The sequence below is a fragment of the Syzygium oleosum genome, unplaced genomic scaffold (genome assembly GCF_021117445.2).
Source record: "Syzygium oleosum isolate NSW1041296 unplaced genomic scaffold, Sole_v2.1 Sole_v2.04, whole genome shotgun sequence".
NCBI classification, from domain to species: Eukaryota; Viridiplantae; Streptophyta; class Magnoliopsida; order Myrtales; family Myrtaceae; genus Syzygium; species Syzygium oleosum.
In genome coordinates, this window is record NW_026607488.1 from 14070427 (window position 1) to 14090215 (window position 19789).

General features: G+C 42.5%; 1 protein-coding gene across 1 annotated transcript; it reads left to right on the plus strand.

Annotated features, from left to right (window-relative positions):
* Positions 1–5473: 5473 nt before the first annotated feature.
* LOC115689916 (germin-like protein subfamily 1 member 7) lies at positions 5474–6329 on the plus strand. Its single transcript, XM_030616107.2, has 2 exons — positions 5474–5662; positions 5750–6329. The coding sequence occupies exons 1-2, from the start codon at positions 5545–5547 to the stop codon at positions 6304–6306; spliced, it is 675 nt and encodes a 224-aa protein (XP_030471967.1). The 5' UTR covers positions 5474–5544; the 3' UTR covers positions 6307–6329.
* Positions 6330–19789: the final 13460 nt, after the last annotated feature.

Here is a 19789-nt window from a genome sequence, read left to right on the forward strand (position 1 = left end):
TTTTAAATTATTGATTTTCCGCGTAGTTCGCCGATCCCTCTTCCGTCTCTCCCGCCAGAGTAAGTAGTACCGCACGTTCTTTTCTCTTTATCGCATTCTTCTTCTGTACGCTGTGGAACGGAGAGTTAGGGTTTTTGAAGAACCAAACCAACAATCTGATGGCATTACGAGTGCAATTCTATTGCCAACCGTTTGCTGTTTGGAACTGAGAATTTGCAGAGAGAGAGGAATGTATTGTAATAAGATGAGGTTGGTAAGTGATGAATGTGGCCGGGGCTCATTTAACTCTCTCTACTTCGCTATTCTTGCTAGTGTGGTGACTCGCCTCTATGTGCCTCCAGTTCTGGGTGGATTCTGGTTTATTGTATATTTGCATGTACAGATATATCCAAGCAGGAAGTTTGAGACTTGTGTTTTGTTCTGCTGAGTCGTGACACCCAGTCTTTGCTTCCTGTGACAGTGAAGCAGATGAACGATGCCTCAGTATCACATGGCGCACAAATCAATGTCCTTATTGATGGTGTTGACGCGACTAAGATGAGGCCATTGAGTTGTTTTCTTAGGTTGAAGATCCTGCTGATTTGGAATTAAGTGGATCTCTGAAGAAGAAAAATGGGTTCATAAGTACAGGGATGAGAATTGCATCGAGTACGAACTTGAGCTAGGCACTGCATGATTAACTTGTATGTTGAATGTGGTTTGTCGGATTCGCACTAAAATGCCTCTGAAAGATGTGACAACTTGGAGTGCGACAATATAGGCCTTGCTGTTAATGGTGAGAATGAAACAAGGCTGCAGCTTTTCCATTAGATGGAAAATAGGGGTCCTGAACCAAATGCTGTGACGTTTATTGGAGCTCTGATGGCCTGCAATCACAAGTGTCTAATCAATGAAGCATGGCACTTGTTTGGACGTATGAGCGAAGGTTACGGCATCGCTCCAACTATTGAGCACTATGGATGCATGGTTGACCTCTTGGCTTGGGCTGGACAAATCAAAGAGACTGGTGTGTTGGTAAACAGTATGACGGTCGAACCAGATGGTGCAATTTGGGCATCTTTGTTAAATGGGTATATGATACAGGGCTACGTTTAGTTAGGAGAGAGTTGGCAGGCATTTGATCCAACTAGAACCTTGCAATTTGGGCATCTTTGTTAAATGGGTATATGATACAGGGCTACGTTTAGTTAGGAGAGAGTTGGCAGGCATTTGATCTAACTAGAACCTCAACACGGTGGACACTATATCCTTCTGGCCTATACGTATGCTAAGATGGGCAACTGGGATGATGTTTTGCAGCTGGGGAAAACTGTGAAGGAAAACAAAGTAGTCAGAGTTTCTGCTTGGAGTTTCATTTAGATTGTTGGGATTGTCTATTAATTAGTTGTTGATGATTCCGCCACGTGCAGTCCCAGACGCGGTGGGCTTTGTTGATGGAATCATGAAGGAGGAGAATGGATGTGAGCGGCATTAGGGTGTTGATGAAGCGGCAGCCTAGACAGCACATGAACAGGAGTGAAGGGTATAATCAGCCGTTGCCAGCGGGAAGGAACAGATAGATCGATTTAGAAGAATTCAAGGTGCGTATTTTCTCCTTTATGGTTTTGGTAAGAGCATGGCATGCTTGTCGTTCTGTTTTATAGTTATTTGGCTTCCTGTTCAAAGAGAGCTAGTATAGAGTAGATGTCCATTATGAGTTTAAAACTGCTACTGGCACTGGTTAAAATAAAGCTAGAATAGAGTAGATATCCAGGAGATAAATCAAAGGAAATTGACTGACCAAGAGGACAGTTTCTTTTTTGTATTTCAAATCTTGCTATTTGGGAGGGATTTAAAAGGTACACTGGAGTATGTCTGATTGGGAATATCTGGTTCATGGCATGGGAAATCTTTCTTGTTCAGAATAGTTATGGTCGTCTTCCTGCTCTCTGGCTTCATTGTGGTTGCAGTCATTTACTTTTGCCAGAATGTGTACGTTGTTTACTTCAAGCCCTGAAATGCAGCTGACCAGACTGTGTTTTACAATTTATGTCCTGTGGCTCCATATTGTTAGATTTTGTTTTTTCTGAAGAGACTCCTTAGCCTGTACAGAAGTCGCAATTTTCTCATTAACCATTTGTTCAAATTTGAGTCCATCACTCGGCGTTTGTCGAAGTGTGTTCATTTCCTATTTTCATACTTACTGGAATGCTTGGTTTGGCCGTAAGTTTGAATCACGCGCTAATAACCGACTTCGTGTTTTCTCCTCGGTAAATGTGCCTTTTGACTCAAACTCCTACTATAATGCATAGATCAGTGCCAAAACCTTGTGTAAGGAATGCCCAAGGACATAAAGTCCTGAATCTCTTTTTTGAAAAGTCATCCATGCATCATTTCTGATCTCCGGAAACCGATCAACCTGGTCAACCCTGGTTCAATTAGATTTTGACTGAAGGTTCAACAGTCTGAAACTGGACAATACCTCGCTTAACCAGTTGAACTGTTCGTTCCATTTCCATTTTCTGAAACACTGACAAAAGCCGAGATGAACTTGCCTTTCTTCCATATGCTGCATATTATTGGATGAAGAGCTCCTGCTCACCAAGTCATGCTATTTCAGAGGATGTATTTATGCGGTGATCATGATTACTTGCTTATTATCTTTCTGGAGGTAAAACAAATGACTCTGAAGTTCATTGAACTAGACACCTCACCAATTTAGGCCTTAGTGTCTTCCACAACATGTTGGCGCTGTCAGAATGCAAATTGTTTTTCGAGTGTGCTGCTGGCATAGTGCTATTTCTGCATACTCAGGATTAACGACAAGACTTGTCTCATTATGTAGTTGAATGCAGGGTCATGTTCAAGTCAAGGAATAACGACTAATTTTGCATAGTGTGAAAATTGTGACATAAGAAACATGTTTCTTGCGTGTTTAGATGGATAGATAGTTAGATCTGGTACTTACAATTGCTATCTCTGATATGCTCGAGAAGGCTTCATCCTTTATCGTCACTAGAAATGGTGATGGTGGTTTATGTGTGTGAGCGTGGCATGGAAAGTGTTAGCATGTCCACATTGAATCTTTAATATGCTGTCGAACATGTTTTCTCAATAAGTAATAAAGGACTTTATTAGTAGAGCAATTCTGATGTCATAATGAGAAGCAAAGGAAAAACTAACAAAAGAAAGTAAAGAAGCACCAGACTTGGTGGAATCAGAGTACTATGCTTCTGAGCACTGAAAAATACAAGAACATTTACAGTGCACTTGATGCGAATTACTATTTGTCATTCTTTTAAGATTTTGAAATGCTATTTCAGTATTCTTATGGAGTGAACTGTGTTTTCTCAGGTCAATTCCAAAGGACTTTACATGCTTGAAATTCATAGGCAGCATAATACTTGATAGCCTTCGAGTTTACATGCTTCAAATTCAGCAGGGAGGATGAAGTTTCATTTTCGGCCTTTTGTACCTGATTTTGAAATGTGGTTCTAGTCGTGTTGACCTCAGCAGTTGGCATTGCGTACTAATCCCTCTTGCTTTGCCAAGAAATGACAGATGGTTATTTGTCTCGACCGGAGAATGAGGCGCCGTTGACACCAGCTAATCATTTCCTTGGGATGTACCCCTGGAATTTATCTGAACAGAGCTGCAGCGCACCTGGTGAAAACACTTTCATACATTGAGATCCAGTGATTTGTCATCGAAGTTGAAGTGTCTTATTTTAATTTGCCGGAATTCAATACGCACATTCCGTTGCGAGGCTTCAAATCTCATATAGTTTTCTCCATCAGCACGAAAGAAAAGAAAGATGTTTTCTACAGTGGCCTTTCATTGACAGTCGAAAATTGAAATGCCTGGTTGAAGGCTTATCTAAACCTGCTCGAGTCAACTGACTTTGTTTTCCCCAAGAATGACCCATCACATGCTCAAATCCTCAAGTGTTAAATGAACCCGGGTTCGAAGTCATATTGAGGTGTATGCATGTTTTTAGGTCACCATCAAAACTGTTGAGGATAATAGCCAAGCGAAACGGATGAAATAATCTAAATAAAGGAAAGGAAATCGGATACCAAATTTACGTGGTTCGGTCCGAATATCAGAATCTACCTCCACAGAAAGAGCAGCATGGAATTCTACTATAGAAAATAAGCAATGCAATGGAGATTACAATTACTCGAGCACTCAAAACATTCTCTCGATGTTTCCCAGACCCCAATTGCACCCAATAAATCACTCAGTGTTTAGCCCCTCACAATTCCTCGTGAAATCTCACTCAAGGAATTGAACAAATTCTACTCACAAGAATTTAACTGACTAAATCACTCGGATATTATTACAACGAACAAAACCCTCACGAGGAGTACTCTGTCTTCTCTCGGCCACCAAAGCACTTTGGCGCTCTCGGCCACCAAAAAGACTCGGCGCTCTCTCGGCCACCAAGAACTTGGCGCACTCTTTGTCGGACGTCTCTCCTTCTTTTTATAAGAGGAAGAACAAGACAAAGAATGGACTCATTAAATGGCAACAACAGAGCCCACAAGACAAATCTCTAAAGCAGCAACGGCACCCTCCAATTTTCATGGCATGCATGCACATGGCCATGTGTATGCATTAATCAAGCAGAGAAGAAAATGGACGTTCATGGAACCTTATTTCCTCTTTCTTGACCCATGCAGTGTGAATGCCCACTGCACTTTCTTCATACACGCCAACTCCCATGATTTCTTAGTCTTCATCCTTCTTTCTTCCTTTCACGTGCAGAGCGTATAATGTAGGAAGTATAGGCGGCGTGCTAAAGAAAATCGTGGACGATCATAAAAGTCCAACTTGGACTTTATTTATCGAGACAAACTTGCATGCTTTAATTTCGATATTTGTTCAACGAGCTCAAACTCGAGACACATTTCAACAAAAAATCTTGAATGAGATATGTTTAGCATCACCAATTAATTATATATACGCTTAGACTAGGCAAAAAGACCAAACTAAGTATAAGGGGGAGTGATCGAATATTTAAACATCCTATCATGGATATTGTTCTCCTTTTGCAATCAAGATAACTAATTAAATCTTTCCGAGATATGAGATTGTCGCAGATGAAATGGTCTTTACTTGATCATGCTGTTTCGAGATGATGCTGGAGAGTTTTTGTTTTTTTTATTTATAGAAAAGCGAAGAAGAATCAGTACAAAGGTTTACAATATTATACCACTTCCGTATTATATGATGTGCCTTCTCCAGGCTGGAGGAGACCAAACCAAAGAGATCACGTCATCGTAGTTGTTATAGAGTAGTTATCCGCGGGCTTTTTCTTTTTTTTTTTGGTCAGATTTATCCGTGGACTTCTGTTTGAAAGAGAAGGGGAAGATAGATAAAACCTCTGAAGACTTGGTAATCTGCAGGGAAACCAGCAGGGCAAACTAAATACTGGGTCAATCATTTTCACCTATAAAGAGAGATGATGTTGCCATGCAAGCCCCCACTCCTCCCTCAAGAAATACCAGTCTGTGCAAGAATTAGAACTCGAGATCAAGGCCCCAACTCCTATCCACAACCACAATGAAGTTTCTTCCCATTAGCTTTCTCATCTTGGCTTTGGCAACTGCCACTGCTTTTGCTTATGACCCGAGTCCTCTTCAGGACATATGCGTGGCCACCAATGACCTGAACTCTGGAGGTTGGTCCTCGATTCTTGCATTATTCATGTCTTTCATATCTGGCTTATGATGCCAAAACTATAACACGGATTCTTTTTCTTATGCAGTATTTGTGAATGGAAAGTTCTGCAAGGACCCAAAACAAGTCACGGCTGATGATTTCCTCTTTATGGGGTTTAGGAATCCTGGAAACACATTGAATCCGCTCGGATCAAGAGTCACACAGGCTTTCATCAACCAATTTCTGGGACTCAACACTCTTGGAATATCCATGGCTCGCATTGACTTTGCTCGCGGTGGCCTAAATCCTCCCCATATTCACCCCCGTGGCACCGAGGTTCTGGTTGTGGTGGAGGGCACACTACATGTTGGCTTGGTCACTTCCAACCAATTAAACAACACTTTCTTCACCAAAGTCCTGTACAAGGGGGACATGTTTGTGTTCCCTATTGGTCTCATCCACTTTGAGTGGAATATCGGAAACACACACGCGCTGGCCTTTTCCGGTCTTAGTAGCCAGAACCCAGGAGCCATTACCATTGCTAATGCCATCTTTGGAGCGAAGCCACCCATCTCTGTTGATGTTCTCACCAAGGCCTTCCAAGTGGACAAGAAGGTTGTTGACTATCTCGAGTCGCAGTATTGGTTCGACAACACTAAATGAATCTATGATTAACAGAAGTTACACAGAATTCTGGAAACATGTATTCTTTGCATTAATGCATATCAGACAATCAAATTTCCTTTTCAAGGAATTATTTGAACAAAGTGCTTGCAATCTTTCAAGAAATGCTTGAAATAATCATTTGGAAGACCTTCATTAGAAAGGATTTGTCTCAATCTATGAACTTGGTCTTTTCTTCATCTGATTGAAATGGGAATTATCTTATATCCCTCAATTTTATCTCTCTTAACCAATCCTCAGGTGTTCGGAGATTTTCGCAATGTATACAATCCAATTGATCCGATAAGGTCTTTTGGAGGACTGTAATGTTGGCTTGGTCAATGACTATTCAAAGGATAGGCATTTTGGGGCCAAGAAAAAGGATTTCGTCATAACTTGCTTCAGGTCTATAAGTTAAGAACCTCGAGGACAAGACAAGATATTATTGCATATATTTCTTTGAGCGATGACTTCTTGTCATAAAGTCATGTTTCTACTCTCAACATCCCAATCTGAAGAGTCTTTAGGGAGATGTTGTATTGTTGGTATTGGGTAGGCTCAAAAAAGGCTCATTTGTTTGAATTCATGATTTTTATGAAATTGGTGATTTTCTTGGCATTACCACCTCTTTCCCCTTTTGTTCACTAAGGATCTCTCTTTTCATGAACATCAGAGTCCCCTAAACGTTTATTACGATCTCTTTTCGTTTGCTCATTCTTACTTGTTGTGATCTATAATCTCTCATGATCTTGGCTTTGCTTTGTCATGACCTCTTTTTTTTTGCTTGTCATTTCGAGCTTTCTTTTGAACTCTTTTTCTTTTTCTTTTCATTTTTCTTCGACATTCGGCCTTGCTTTTACCAAGCACACTGCTTTTTCATGCCCCTGATTCTTTTGCCTTTGACCTTTTTGAGTTCTAAGGACTCTATGTCATACCTTTTGTTTCTTATCTATTCAAGATGGATCAATGCTCATGCTCCAGTGTGAAGAAATGATCACCAATTTAGGGTTCTGAAATGAATATTTAGGCTCAATTGGGCTTTGCCAAAGGTATTATGTTTGGGTATAAGAAATGAAGTGCTCTTCTTCCTCTTGGGATGTCTTGAGCTCTCATATGACTTCATCTGAAGTTATCACAGAAAGATTGATGCAAGAGTGTTGACACCTAAATTTTGGTGTATCATTTAGTGTAATTTGCATAGAAAATTAGGGATTAAATTTTTAACCCCTAAACAAAAATATTTAAATTGCATAGACATATAGTTGAGGTCCATTTAATTTAATTGCATTTTTTGCATCAGATTGGCAGTGGCGAATGAGCTTAAAATTTCATCGAACGAGACTCGGCTCGCTTGGAATGCAAGGGCCGGGAATTACAAGTCAAACGGGCTCGGTTGTTTTAATTTGAGCTTAATTCAGCCCATTATCCTTAATTAATTCAGCCCATTTAAATTAAATTAAAATCTAAGCCCAAGCCTAAGCCCATTAAGACTAGGAAGCCCGGTTAATTAATCTAGGGTTGCGATATAAATATGTCGTTATGCGTCATAATCAGGAGGACTCTCAGAATTTTCCAGAACGCAACTCCTGAGAGCGCGAGGCCACACAATTTCATACACGGCCACGAGGAAGCGAGAGAGAACCACAAAAGAGAGAGAGGAGATTTACGCATGATCTCTCAAAAATTTTCTCCGGCATCCACTGAGCTACGTCTGCAAGTAACACCACTTTGATGCCCCTTGAATACATTGGCGTTTCCCTGTTCTTGGATCATCATCTGCGAGGAGCTTCACCGGCGTTCGCACTTTGGAGTACATCAACCCACTTCACTAGTGGTTGAAATTCGATCAAAGAATGCGAGAATTCTTAGTTCTCCGAGTCACGATCATCTATGGAGCCAATGAGTCTCGGCCAAAGGAAGACCACATGAAAAGTGGACAACGTCCAGCTTGAAGCGGTGCAAATTTAGCCATTAGTGGGAGATAGTGGAAGATTTGAGACAAAGGCCACGTTTTGTCAACTGGGAAGAAGTCAAAGGGAGTAGAGGTTTCCATACGGGAACCCACACGTTGAGAGAGAAAGAAAAAAGGAGTTTGCCCTCTCCCTTCCGCGATTGAGGCTTGTTACGCTTCCTACATCTACGACGGGCCTGCTCAATGCACGCCATAATCCAGCTCGACGATAGCTAGCCACGGTGAAAATTCTCTCAGATTTGCTGACCATTGTTCGACGCCCACTGGTTCATACAGAGCTTCGATACTTCACCTGCCTTGACCGAGCATCACTGTGAACCACCATCGAGACGAGCTGTTCGTGATCCATCGCCACCACCGCGCGCTCCACCGCGCCCGTCGCCGGACGCCACCGTGAGCCGCCCTACCGTGCCGAGCACCACCGCGAGCGCCATCGTCGCCACCACCGCGCCCGTCGCCGGACGCCACCGTGAGCCGCCGCGCCGAAGCCGCGTCGCCCGTCGTCCGAGTCCATCCCGATCCGTAAACTCGATCCCGAGTCGATTTGAATTTGGAAGTTATCTGCAAATTAGGTAATTCAACATTATCCGATGTTTTCAGAATATTTAATTTCCTAATATGGGTGTTTGAATATTTCGTGAATATCATGTGGATATTTAGATATCTTAGGATAATGTTCGATATATCCGCAATATTTTTAAATATTCAAAATTAGGAAAACTTCCTAATTTAGCAACGTATCTGGACGACTATCCGACCTTATCCCTAAGGTTCGATACGCGGCGATACGGAAAATTATTATCCTATCCATAACCACTTGGGTACGATAATGATTTTTATCCGCTTTCCAAATTTGAATAATCGGCTTTCCGTCGATATCTATAACCCTATAGATATGACCGATAGTTTGATTTTTGTGCCTAATCCGAGTTTGAAACAAATATGGCGGATCGCGTGGACGTTTTGAATGTGGTTGCTATCCTTGTTTATTTAATTGCTTTCCTTTTTCAAATAAACAGAAAATTCAAAAAAATATTAATTAGATTTGAATTAGAGTTTTCACATGTCTAGGAATCCTAAATATATCTAGAAGATAGAGTAGTTATTTAATTTAAATTAGGACTTGAGATGATCTATTTCCTAGTTTAAATTAAGTAATATTCTAATCTTAATAGATTATTCAGGTTATTTCATTATTTCGAATTTTAACAAAAATCCTAAAAAGAAATCATGCTAGGGTAGATTAAGTCATCATAGTTTGCATGTTAATTTAGGCATTTTTATTATTCCGAATTTAAATTGAGAAAATACCAAAAATAATCATTCGTCCTGTCATTAGAAATAGGTCACGTCGTCGCACGACATATAGTTTGCATGCTAGGTTGCATTAATCGCATGTCATTGCATATAGGCTAGATTTCATTTAAATAAGTGAAAATCCAAAAAAAGAAATTGAGTGAATTGCTTGTTAATTAGAAATCATATTAGGGTGTCAATGTGATTTTCTAGCTAACAATGCAGATGCTTACGTTGCTTCCAGGTAAGTAATTCTTCCAAACTTGCAATTTATTTAATGCTTTCTGGGTGTTAAATTGGTGGTTTGCGCACTCGCATGAACACCTCACATGTTAGTAACTAAGTTGAATGGATCCAAACTGCCTGCCAAAACATTTTTGAAAAGAAAAGGTACCGAAAGGGCGTTAGACCAGATCTAGCGTAATCAAGTCCCCGGGCTTAGAATCTCTGGTTCGTAGGAATAAAACATATCTCCCTATGTTTTATTTAGGTTTCTAATCAACCTACCATAAATTGATTAGTGGCGACTCCGAGCATAAAGACTTTTGCATGTTAAAAACTTAAACCCTAAGTTGCGAATTGGTAGGGTTTGGGAGGGCCCGAGTTAGGCTTAGTCTTAACAATCCATTAGCCTGAGAGAAATTTTAGGTCGCGACAGCTTGGCGACTCCGCTGGGGATTATATCACGTGAGTTAAAACTCTTAGTGGACTTAGGCCAGTTTTTCTTTTCAAAAAATATTTTTGTTTGGCAGCGAGGATCCCAGGTACGTCCCTAACATTTTAGGTGTTAAATGTTTTTGCAGAATGGGAGGTATAAGGGGAGGCGTGATTGTTAACCCTTGTTTTGCAGGGAGGTGTTTGGATGTATGGTTTATTTTATGCACGAAGCGCTGTTTGATATAACATGTTGTGCATGCCTTGCATTTACACTACACCGCACACACTACCCGCTGCCGGACCTGGGCGTCACAGGTTTAGGATGGTACTGAGACAGCGGACACCCCGACCACACCCGCGTGGTACGGGTCGCCCTCCTTGGTCCCGAAAGTTCTTTCACGGTGTCATTGAGTTCCTACCACGGTTGCACCCTTTGCAACCCGGGTCGGCACCTTGACTAAGCCGGAGTAAGGGGAACCCCGGCCTAACCACAACCATGACTGGTTTAGCCCGGTAATCCTCGCGTCTCCATTTTGCAAGCCAGAGTCTAGATAGAAATCGAACCTCACATTTCATGCGCATGTCTATGTGATTGCCATGGTCCTATCGGGTAAAGTAAGTTTTCTGAACCTTTATTTCGCAATTTATTTATGTTCCGTATTTTCTTTGGTCGGTCCATGACATTAGGTCGGTCGTGAGTCTTGGTCTATACACTATGGGAGGGGCAGACATCCGGATTCTTGATGCTCCTAAGGACGAGCTCTGTGCCTAGTGGAATCTACTCAGTCCGACCAACCGCAAGCTAGTTGAGGGCCACATCGGGAGGCTGCTCCCCCTACTGGAGGTCAAAGTCCGTACCGGCCTCGTTCGAGCATTAGCGCACTTCTGGTGTCCCGAGACCTCTACCTTTATATTCGGTAAGCACGAGCTCACCCCGACGTCGGAAGAATATAGCGCGCTCATTGGAAAACCATTGGAGTCGGAGTTAGTCACACCACCTTTGGGAATTGATTCTACTTTAATGTTGGCTGAATTTTTGAATGTTGGAAAAGATGAATTGGGAAAAGTTTTAAAAGCAAATCGCGGCACATGTCCTTTTTCATTCCTGAGTCAGTGTTTTCAAAAAGCCACATCTTTTCAAAAGGGCAAAATCTTTTTGTTAGCATTTTTCGGGTTTGTGATTTTTCCTCACTGTAAGAATGCATGTAGTCCGTCAATCGCATGGTTGGTCCAACAAGTCTGTCTTGAAAAGAATTTTGGCAACACCATTTTAGCCGAGACTTTCATTTCCCTCACTAAATTTAAGCAACATGTTGACAAAACGTTTCATGCCCCCCTCGAACTTTTGCAAATTTGGTTTTTGTCTCACATAAAAGGGTGTGGCGATTTACTCACAATATCCGAGCTTAGTGATTCTAGCCATCCCATTTTAAGCTATAAAGAAAAACAAGGAAATGCACTTGATTATCATTATTCCGAATGGATCATTTTCATGAAAAACGCTAGACCCCAAGGTTTCCATTGGCATGCTAATTGGTTCAAGGTCGAGGAAGCTCGGCTTACGTGTAATGGTCTTGGACCGGTGCCACTTTTGGGCTTCACTGGCGCAATCAAGTACTACCCTGCCAGAGTGTCCCGACAGTACCAGATTCTCCAGGGACTCCCTCCGGCGTTACAACCGGAACTCCTCCGGGTCGACTTCGCCGATGATGATAAAGACCACGAAGGGACCGTAGCTCAGCTCAATAAGATGTGGAAGAAGTGCCGTGTGTTAAAAATAGCTCGGCCCGAAGGAGAACTAAAGGGAGAGCAGAAGTCCTATTTCGCGACGACCCAGTACATTCGACGGCACAGAATCCCGCAGGATTTGCTCCCGAAGATACCCAAGGTGCCTCTCAAGTCCGCCAATTGTTCAGAGAACAATCGCCTCAAAAGGAAGGCCGAAGAAGCTGAAGAAAAGGCATCCAAGATAGCTCGAGCTTATGAGCAATTGAAGAAGGAAGTCGCCTCCCATATGTCTATAGATCAAGCTAAATAATAAGCTCGAAGTTCTTTTCTCATTTCAGTTTCAGTTTTTAAATTTGTTTAGGAATTGAGTCATTTGTCTTTATATTCAGTTCAATTTTAAGTCATTAATTGGTGTAAAAATTTTCACCATTTCAATAAAGGGGTCCTTTCAATTCAAAGCGTTTAGACCAATGTCATGGATCGGCGTATGATTTTGCTTGACACTTATGTATGCCTGTTTCGTTTCGAAATTAGGTAACTACGGACCGATCACGATCGCCCATTCGTACACGGTCAAGAGCCAGAATGGCTGATCAAACCGACTTGCAAGAGCGTGTTGATGGTATGGAAGACCAGATGAAGCAACTTGTCATCGCGATGCAACAAATGTCCGCTGAGATCAAAGCTCTTCGGTCGATCCCTGTTCCGGCATCCCTCGAAACATCAGTTCCAAAGCAGAAAGTTAGAAAAAGTGTCGATGTTCACGGAGATGACGATATTCCTGATTTAGAAGATGACCCCGTCCAGATTATCGTCAACAAAGACAAACCTGACGAACGAGTCAACAAGCTTGAAGAAAGAGTGAAGCAGCTGGAAGGTTCGCAGGATTCACCTTCGATCGATCTGTCCCTGTACTCACAGATCAAAATCCCAAAGAAGTTCAAAATGCCAGATTTTGACAAGTACAATGGCACCACATGTCCAAAAGCCCACCTGCAGCTCTATCACGTACAGATGACTTCGTATGTTGACAACGAACTCCTGATGATCCATGCCTTTCAAGCAAGTTTGACGGGTCCTGCTTTGAACTGGTATCTCATGAAGAAGATAAATGGCCTCAAAACTTGGAAAGAAGCCAGTGAACCATTCTTAAAACAGTACAGATTCATAACGGACATCATTCCTACCCGTGATGATCTCGAACGTGCTCAAATGAAAAAGACTGAGTCTTTCAAAGACTATGCTATCAGATGGAGGAATTTAGCTGCTCAGGTTGTCCCAGAACCCATAGACAGTGAGTTGAAGAGGATGTTCATAAAAACTCTCCCGTTCGAATACCGTAATCGGATGGTTGCCATTCCGGCTGACAACTTCAACCAACTCATCCCCATAGGCGAACAGATTGAGATAGGGCTGAAAGATGGATGGTTTGTCGAGCCGTCCTCCCCGACCAGAAGATTTGGTGCGAGAAAAGAGAAAGAACCGGCAGCTGAAGTGAATGTGGCTTATAACCAACCGAGCCGGCGGAATACTAACTCCGCCCTAGCAATCCAAGTAGCGGAAGCTCAACAACAAAACTCGGGTCGTCAACCTTTTCAAAGGAGGAACAACAAGAGGCAATTCACCTCCCTCCCCGGATCGTTGTCTCAAGTATTAGCAGTACTTCAGAAGAAAGGCTTGCTTAATACTGAGCCAAAGCGGCCCAATCCTGAGCGGTTCTATAACTTTGACCCGTCAAAGAAATGTGGTTATCACATGGGTGAGTTGGGACACTCAACTGATGATTGCTATGTCCTCAAGCACCGAATCCAGAACCTCCTGGACACGAGGGCTTTCTCATTCCAACCCGCTAAGCCGAATGTTCAGAATAACCCACTCCCCGATCACGCGGGCAATGTGAATGCCATTTTTGGCTTCGATGCTGGTCGAATTAAGAACGTCAAGGTGTATACTACGGACGTCTATGGCGAGTTGGTGAAAGCCGGTTATTACCCGAGTAACGAGACCCTTCCCCTGGCTGTCATGAGAGAAAGAATCTCAAGGATGGTGGAAGCCGGGAGGATTGTTTATGCTGACCACACTGGCATCGTTTCCACTATTTCTGAAGTGGTTATTAATTGGGAAGAAGAGTTTGCTACATTGAACACCGGGAAGGACAAGTTCGACCCTTTGCTTGAAGACATGCCTCCGCTCGAACATGCGTCCGATGATGAAGAGATCGTAGAGAGCACACCTAAAGCTGATGAAGAAAAAGAGGTGATCGACACTTTGGGGCAATCGAGCGGCAAGTTCGATTTTTATGTGAAATACTCGGCGCCCCCGAGCTTCTATGTTAACCCCTGTGACATTGTCCCGGATGGATGGGGAGGTATGGATGATCCAACACCTCTAATGACAGAAGATTCTGATGATGCAATGGATGGAATCACTGCCCTGTTTGATGATTTCTTCGTTGGAGCTATCGAGGAAGGACCGTTGGAGGGAATGGGCACTGGCCCTCAAGAGTGACATCTTTACTTTTTCATACACTCCCCCTGTGTGGGAATTTTTACTGCTTTTTAGGACTTGCCCCGTTTCGGGCGCTGCTTCCCATTTTCATTTCTAGGATTTGATTGTTGCAATTTCCATTCAATAAATGTAATTCATTTTGAAATAATCAATGAAATTACAAGTTATTTTCGTTTTGAGGACATGTTGAGGTACATCAAACCAGCCCGGTGATGATATCCAACCGATAAAAGAAAATATAGTCCAAGGAGAATTCTGAGGCCTGGACTTCTTCATGTTCCTTCGTGTTAAAACTTTTTTGAAAAGAATTTCGAAAAAAAAGTCACAAAAAAAAATCAAAAGAAATAAAAATACACTGTTTAGCCCTGTTTGTCCTTCTGAACCCCCTACTTTATGTTTCAGGGGCAATCTTGTGACACGTGAGGGTATGAAAACGGTCCAATCTGATGAATCATGTGCAGCCGAGCTTGATCCCAATGACACCGACGAACTCGAAGATTCCTCGAACCTTCAGCGCAATCTAGAGCGTCATGAAAGACCTAAAGTCCTGATGTCAGACCAAACTGTCACTATTAACTTGGGTGATGCGGAGGAACCTAGAGAAGCGAAGAGAGGGTCCCCCTGAGAGTGAGACGAAACGCCCGATCCAGTTGCCGCATGAGTATGTAAGTCTTTCAACCAAAAAGTGCATCAAAGACACTTCCAGGTAATTGACCTAGTCCTAAGGAAAGTACTGCCAATCTTTCCTATTCCTAGGGGAAATTTGCCCCAAGCTACAATGGTCCATATGTGGTTAATAAGGTACTTCTCAGAGGTGCCCTGATTTTCCCATAAATGGATGGTCGTGAGCTCTCCAATCCTGTTAATTCTGATGCTGTAAAGATGTATTATCCTTGATAAAACCTGACATTCTGCAGCAAAAGTTTCCAGTGTTTGGCTTTATACCTTTGAATTGCAAACATTTCACTGATGAATAAATGGTTTCAACCAATTTCAAGTTAAGATGTTTGCATTGGCTTTAAATTCTGCATGGTTATTTTGTCGATCAGTATCATTGACTTCAAAGGAGAAGTCTATTTAGACAATCTGATAACTCATGTGGAATGACTTGAATGTGTCGAATGAGGTACATCGGGATGATGGAAGGCAAGCCCTATCCTATACATAGTCCCATGCACTAATCCCCAGTGAGTTGAGCGGAAAAATTTCATGTCTGTAAGGTAAAGGGTTATCTCGCAAAAGGTACGGCAACCGAAATGACGAGAGGCGGTTCATTTCTCTATCCCAAACACTACAGGTTATCCATTGTTTTGCCACTTTGAGCCTAAACACTTGGAGAAATTCTTTCAAATTACCCCTGTCAAGAACCACCCCACATCGGGACAAACTGGAGGTAAGTCGGCATCATAAGGTGAAAAATGAATAGAAATTTTCTTGCTCTCACTTGCATCAATCTTCGAGTGTTGCTTTTTCAGATGAATGTCTACGAAGTTCAAGTGCCTTAGGATGACGAAGAGCATTTCTTTCTCTATCCTATACACACTTATATCCATTGTATAGCCTACTTGAGCCTGCAATTTCATTTCATAAAAACCCAGTTGGTGATCATCCCCCACACTGGGGCAAGGCAAAAGTCATCACTGTCCACGCAGCATATCCGGAGCGCCGATAGAAGACGAAGGCCCTGAAAGTCCAAATGTTAATCATTCGGTCAAAACAAGCCAAAGGGTGGCTGGCCAATATATGCATTGTAGACAGTGTGTGTCAAAAGTCAAAAATGAAAAAAAAAAAAAACTAGGGGGCATGAAAAAGCAGTGTGCCTGGTAAAAGCAAGGCCAATGCCCGTGAAAAAAAAAGAAGAGGAAGAGAATGAAAGAAAAAAACGAAAAAAAGGGAGAACTTTAGAGAAAAAATGTCAAGATATGACATGTCAAAGTCATGAATCCCAGTGGAGCAGTGGTCTTACAAGTCTCGAAGGAATCAAGTGGTGAGCTCAAGACTGATAGTACACCTACCAAGAAGACAATTCTTGAAGGCAAAGAAGAAGACCGGTGACAATGCCAAGATGATCACCAACTTATTCACCCCAATTATACACATTTTGAGCCTAATGATCTATTCATTTCTCAACCCATGAGCCTAGCCTACGTTACGTCCCTCGTAAAGTCTCTTCAGATTAGGGCACTTGAACTAACGAAGGATTCAGATGATTATAAGCTTAGCTCGAAGAAGTGCGAGCAAGTCCATTTCTATCTCGTTTTGCAGGGTTCTTGACTTGTAAACCCGGAGACGATTGCAGAATATTGTTCTTTCAATAGCCTTGACTCAAAGAGTCCCCTTTTTGCTAAGCCATTGACCAAGCCCATGTTACGGTCCTGACAAAGACCTCTCAGATTGGTAAGGTCGTACCGCTTGCGAGAATACTCGGACCCTTGTCCACATGATGAAGGTGAGATGGAGTGATTCTCATAAATCAGCCTTTTTCAATGAGAAAGAGAGAAAGCCCTTTTAGATCGGAAGTCCCTCATTCGGCATTTTCAAGACACCCACTTGTAAGTTCGGATTGTCTTGTCATGATTGTTCCCCAGCGGAGTTTGTAATACCGATTTGACAAAACCATCGTGCATGAAAATCAGTTGAAAATCATAGTGCATGTGTATATGTGTTCTTGACAGTGTGCGAATGCATATTACATGTTACTTAAATCCGTGTCTAACAGGAGACACACCTTCAGAGTTGGAGATATCGCCAGGTAAGTATATCTCTATCCCTAGGATGTCTATGACTATCTAGGTGTCCCTAACCTGTTCGAGCAATCGTCAGGTCCCACATTTGATCATTTTTGCGATCTCTAGATGCCTTTGATGATGTTTAGGTGTCTATTGATCAAGCTTTTTCAGGTACCTCTGATGATATCTAGGTACTTTGTCAAGGAACCCTTGAACACTTGGGCTAGCCCCTTTGTTCACCAAATCACAGATTTTCATACAATCTCGAGAAGATTCCCCCGTTACTCACCTATGAGCAGGTATAGGTGAGGCGGCCAAATCTTTGCATATGAGCAGGTATATGTAAAGGTCGGAATTCTCCCCAAATCTCGGGTATTCCCCGCTACTCGCCTATGAGCAGGTATAGGTGAAGTGGCCAAATCCTTGCATATGAGCGGTATATGTAAAGGTCGGAATATTCTTTCAACCCCAGGTGTTCCCCCGCTACTCGCTTATGAGCAGGTATAAGTGAGGCGGCCAAATCTTTGCATATGAGCAGGTATATGTAAAGGTCGGAATATCCTCTTGACTTCAAAAGTTCTCCCCGCAATTCACTTATGAGCAGGTATAAGTGAAGCGGCCAAATCTTTGCAAACACCTATGGAGATGTATAGATAGTTGGTAAAGATCGGAACTGTTCTCACGAATCCAGATGATGATTGGATACGTCGAGCTTTCTTCGTGTGTTTTGACTTAACTGCAGATCGCCGAAGTTCATCAACGTATATAAGGCAATACCTATGGAAATGAGCCCAGACATTTGCCAAACAACATACAAAGTCCGAGTCGTGCCTCGAATTGCGCTATCTCACTCCTGTCGGGTAAGTAATTCTAGGTATGTTTTCCACTCATGTTAGCATACATCATTTCTTAATGCATTTTAAAATGGGACTCATAATCCCGACAAAAACAACATTCATTGCATTTGCATGGTTGAAATTTAGGTATCATTTAGTCTTTGAATGCAACCTCTACGAGCTCACCTTCAAAGAGGGGCAGCTGTTGACACCTAAATTTTGGTGTATCATTTAGTGTAATTTGCATAGAAAATTAGGGATTAAATTTTTAACCCCTAAACAAAAATATTTAAATTGCATAGACATATAGTTGAGGTCCATTTAATTTAATTGCATATTTTGCATCAGATTGGCAGTGGCGAATGAGCTTAAAATTTCATCGAACGAGACTCGGCTCGCTTGGAATGCAAGGGCCGGGAATTACAAGTCAAACGGGCTCGGTTGTTTTAATTTGAGCTTAATTCAGCCCATTATCCTTAATTAATTCAGCCCATTTAAATTAAATTAAAATCTAAGCCCAAGCCTAAGCCCATTAAGACTAGGAAGCCCGGTTAATTAATCTAGGGTTGCGATATAAATATGTCGTTATGCGTCATAATCAGGAGGACTCTCAGAATTTTCCAGAACGCAACTCCTGAGAGCGCGAGGCCACACAATTTCATACACGGCCACGAGGAAGCGAGAGAGAACCACAAAAGAGAGAGAGGAGATTTACGCATGATCTCTCAAAAATTTTCTCCGGCATCCACTGAGCTACGTCTGCAAGTAACACCACTTTGATGCCCCTTGAATACATTGGCGTTTCCCTGTTCTTGGATCATCATCTGCGAGGAGCTTCACCGGCGTTCGCACTTTGGAGTACATCAACCCACTTCACTAGTGGTTGAAATTCGATCAAAGAATGCGAGAATTCTTAGTTCTCCGAGTCACGATCATCTATGGAGCCAATGAGTCTCGGCCAAAGGAAGACCACATGAAAAGTGGACAACGTCCAGCTTGAAGCGGTGCAAATTTAGCCATTAGTGGGAGATAGTGGAAGATTTGAGACAAAGGCCACGTTTTGTCAACTGGGAAGAAGTCAAAGGGAGTAGAGGTTTCCATACGGGAACCCACACGTTGAGAGAGAAAGAAAAAAGGAGTTTGCCCTCTCCCTTCCGCGATTGAGGCTTGTTACGCTTCCTACATCTACGACGGGCCTGCTCAATGCACGCCATAATCCAGCTCGACGATAGCTAGCCACGGTGAAAATTCTCTCAGATTTGCTGACCATTGTTCGACGCCCACTGGTTCATACAGAGCTTCGATACTTCACCTGCCTTGACCGAGCATCACTGTGAACCACCATCGAGACGAGCTGTTCGTGATCCATCGCCACCACCGCGCGCTCCACCGCGCCCGTCGCCGGACGCCACCGTGAGCCGCCCTACCGTGCCGAGCACCACCGCGAGCGCCATCGTCGCCACCACCGCGCCCGTCGCCGGACGCCACCGTGAGCCGCCGCGCCGACGCCGCGTCGCCCGTCGTCCGAGTCCATCCCGATCCGTAAACTCGATCCCGAGTCGATTTGAATTTGGAAGTTATCTGCAAATTAGGTAATTCAACATTATCCGATGTTTTCAGAATATTTAATTTCCTAATATGGGTGTTTGAATATTTCGTGAATATCATGTGTATATTTAGATATCTTAGGATAATGTTCGATATATCCGCAATATTTTTAAATATTCAAAATTAGGAAAACTTCCTAATTTAGCAAC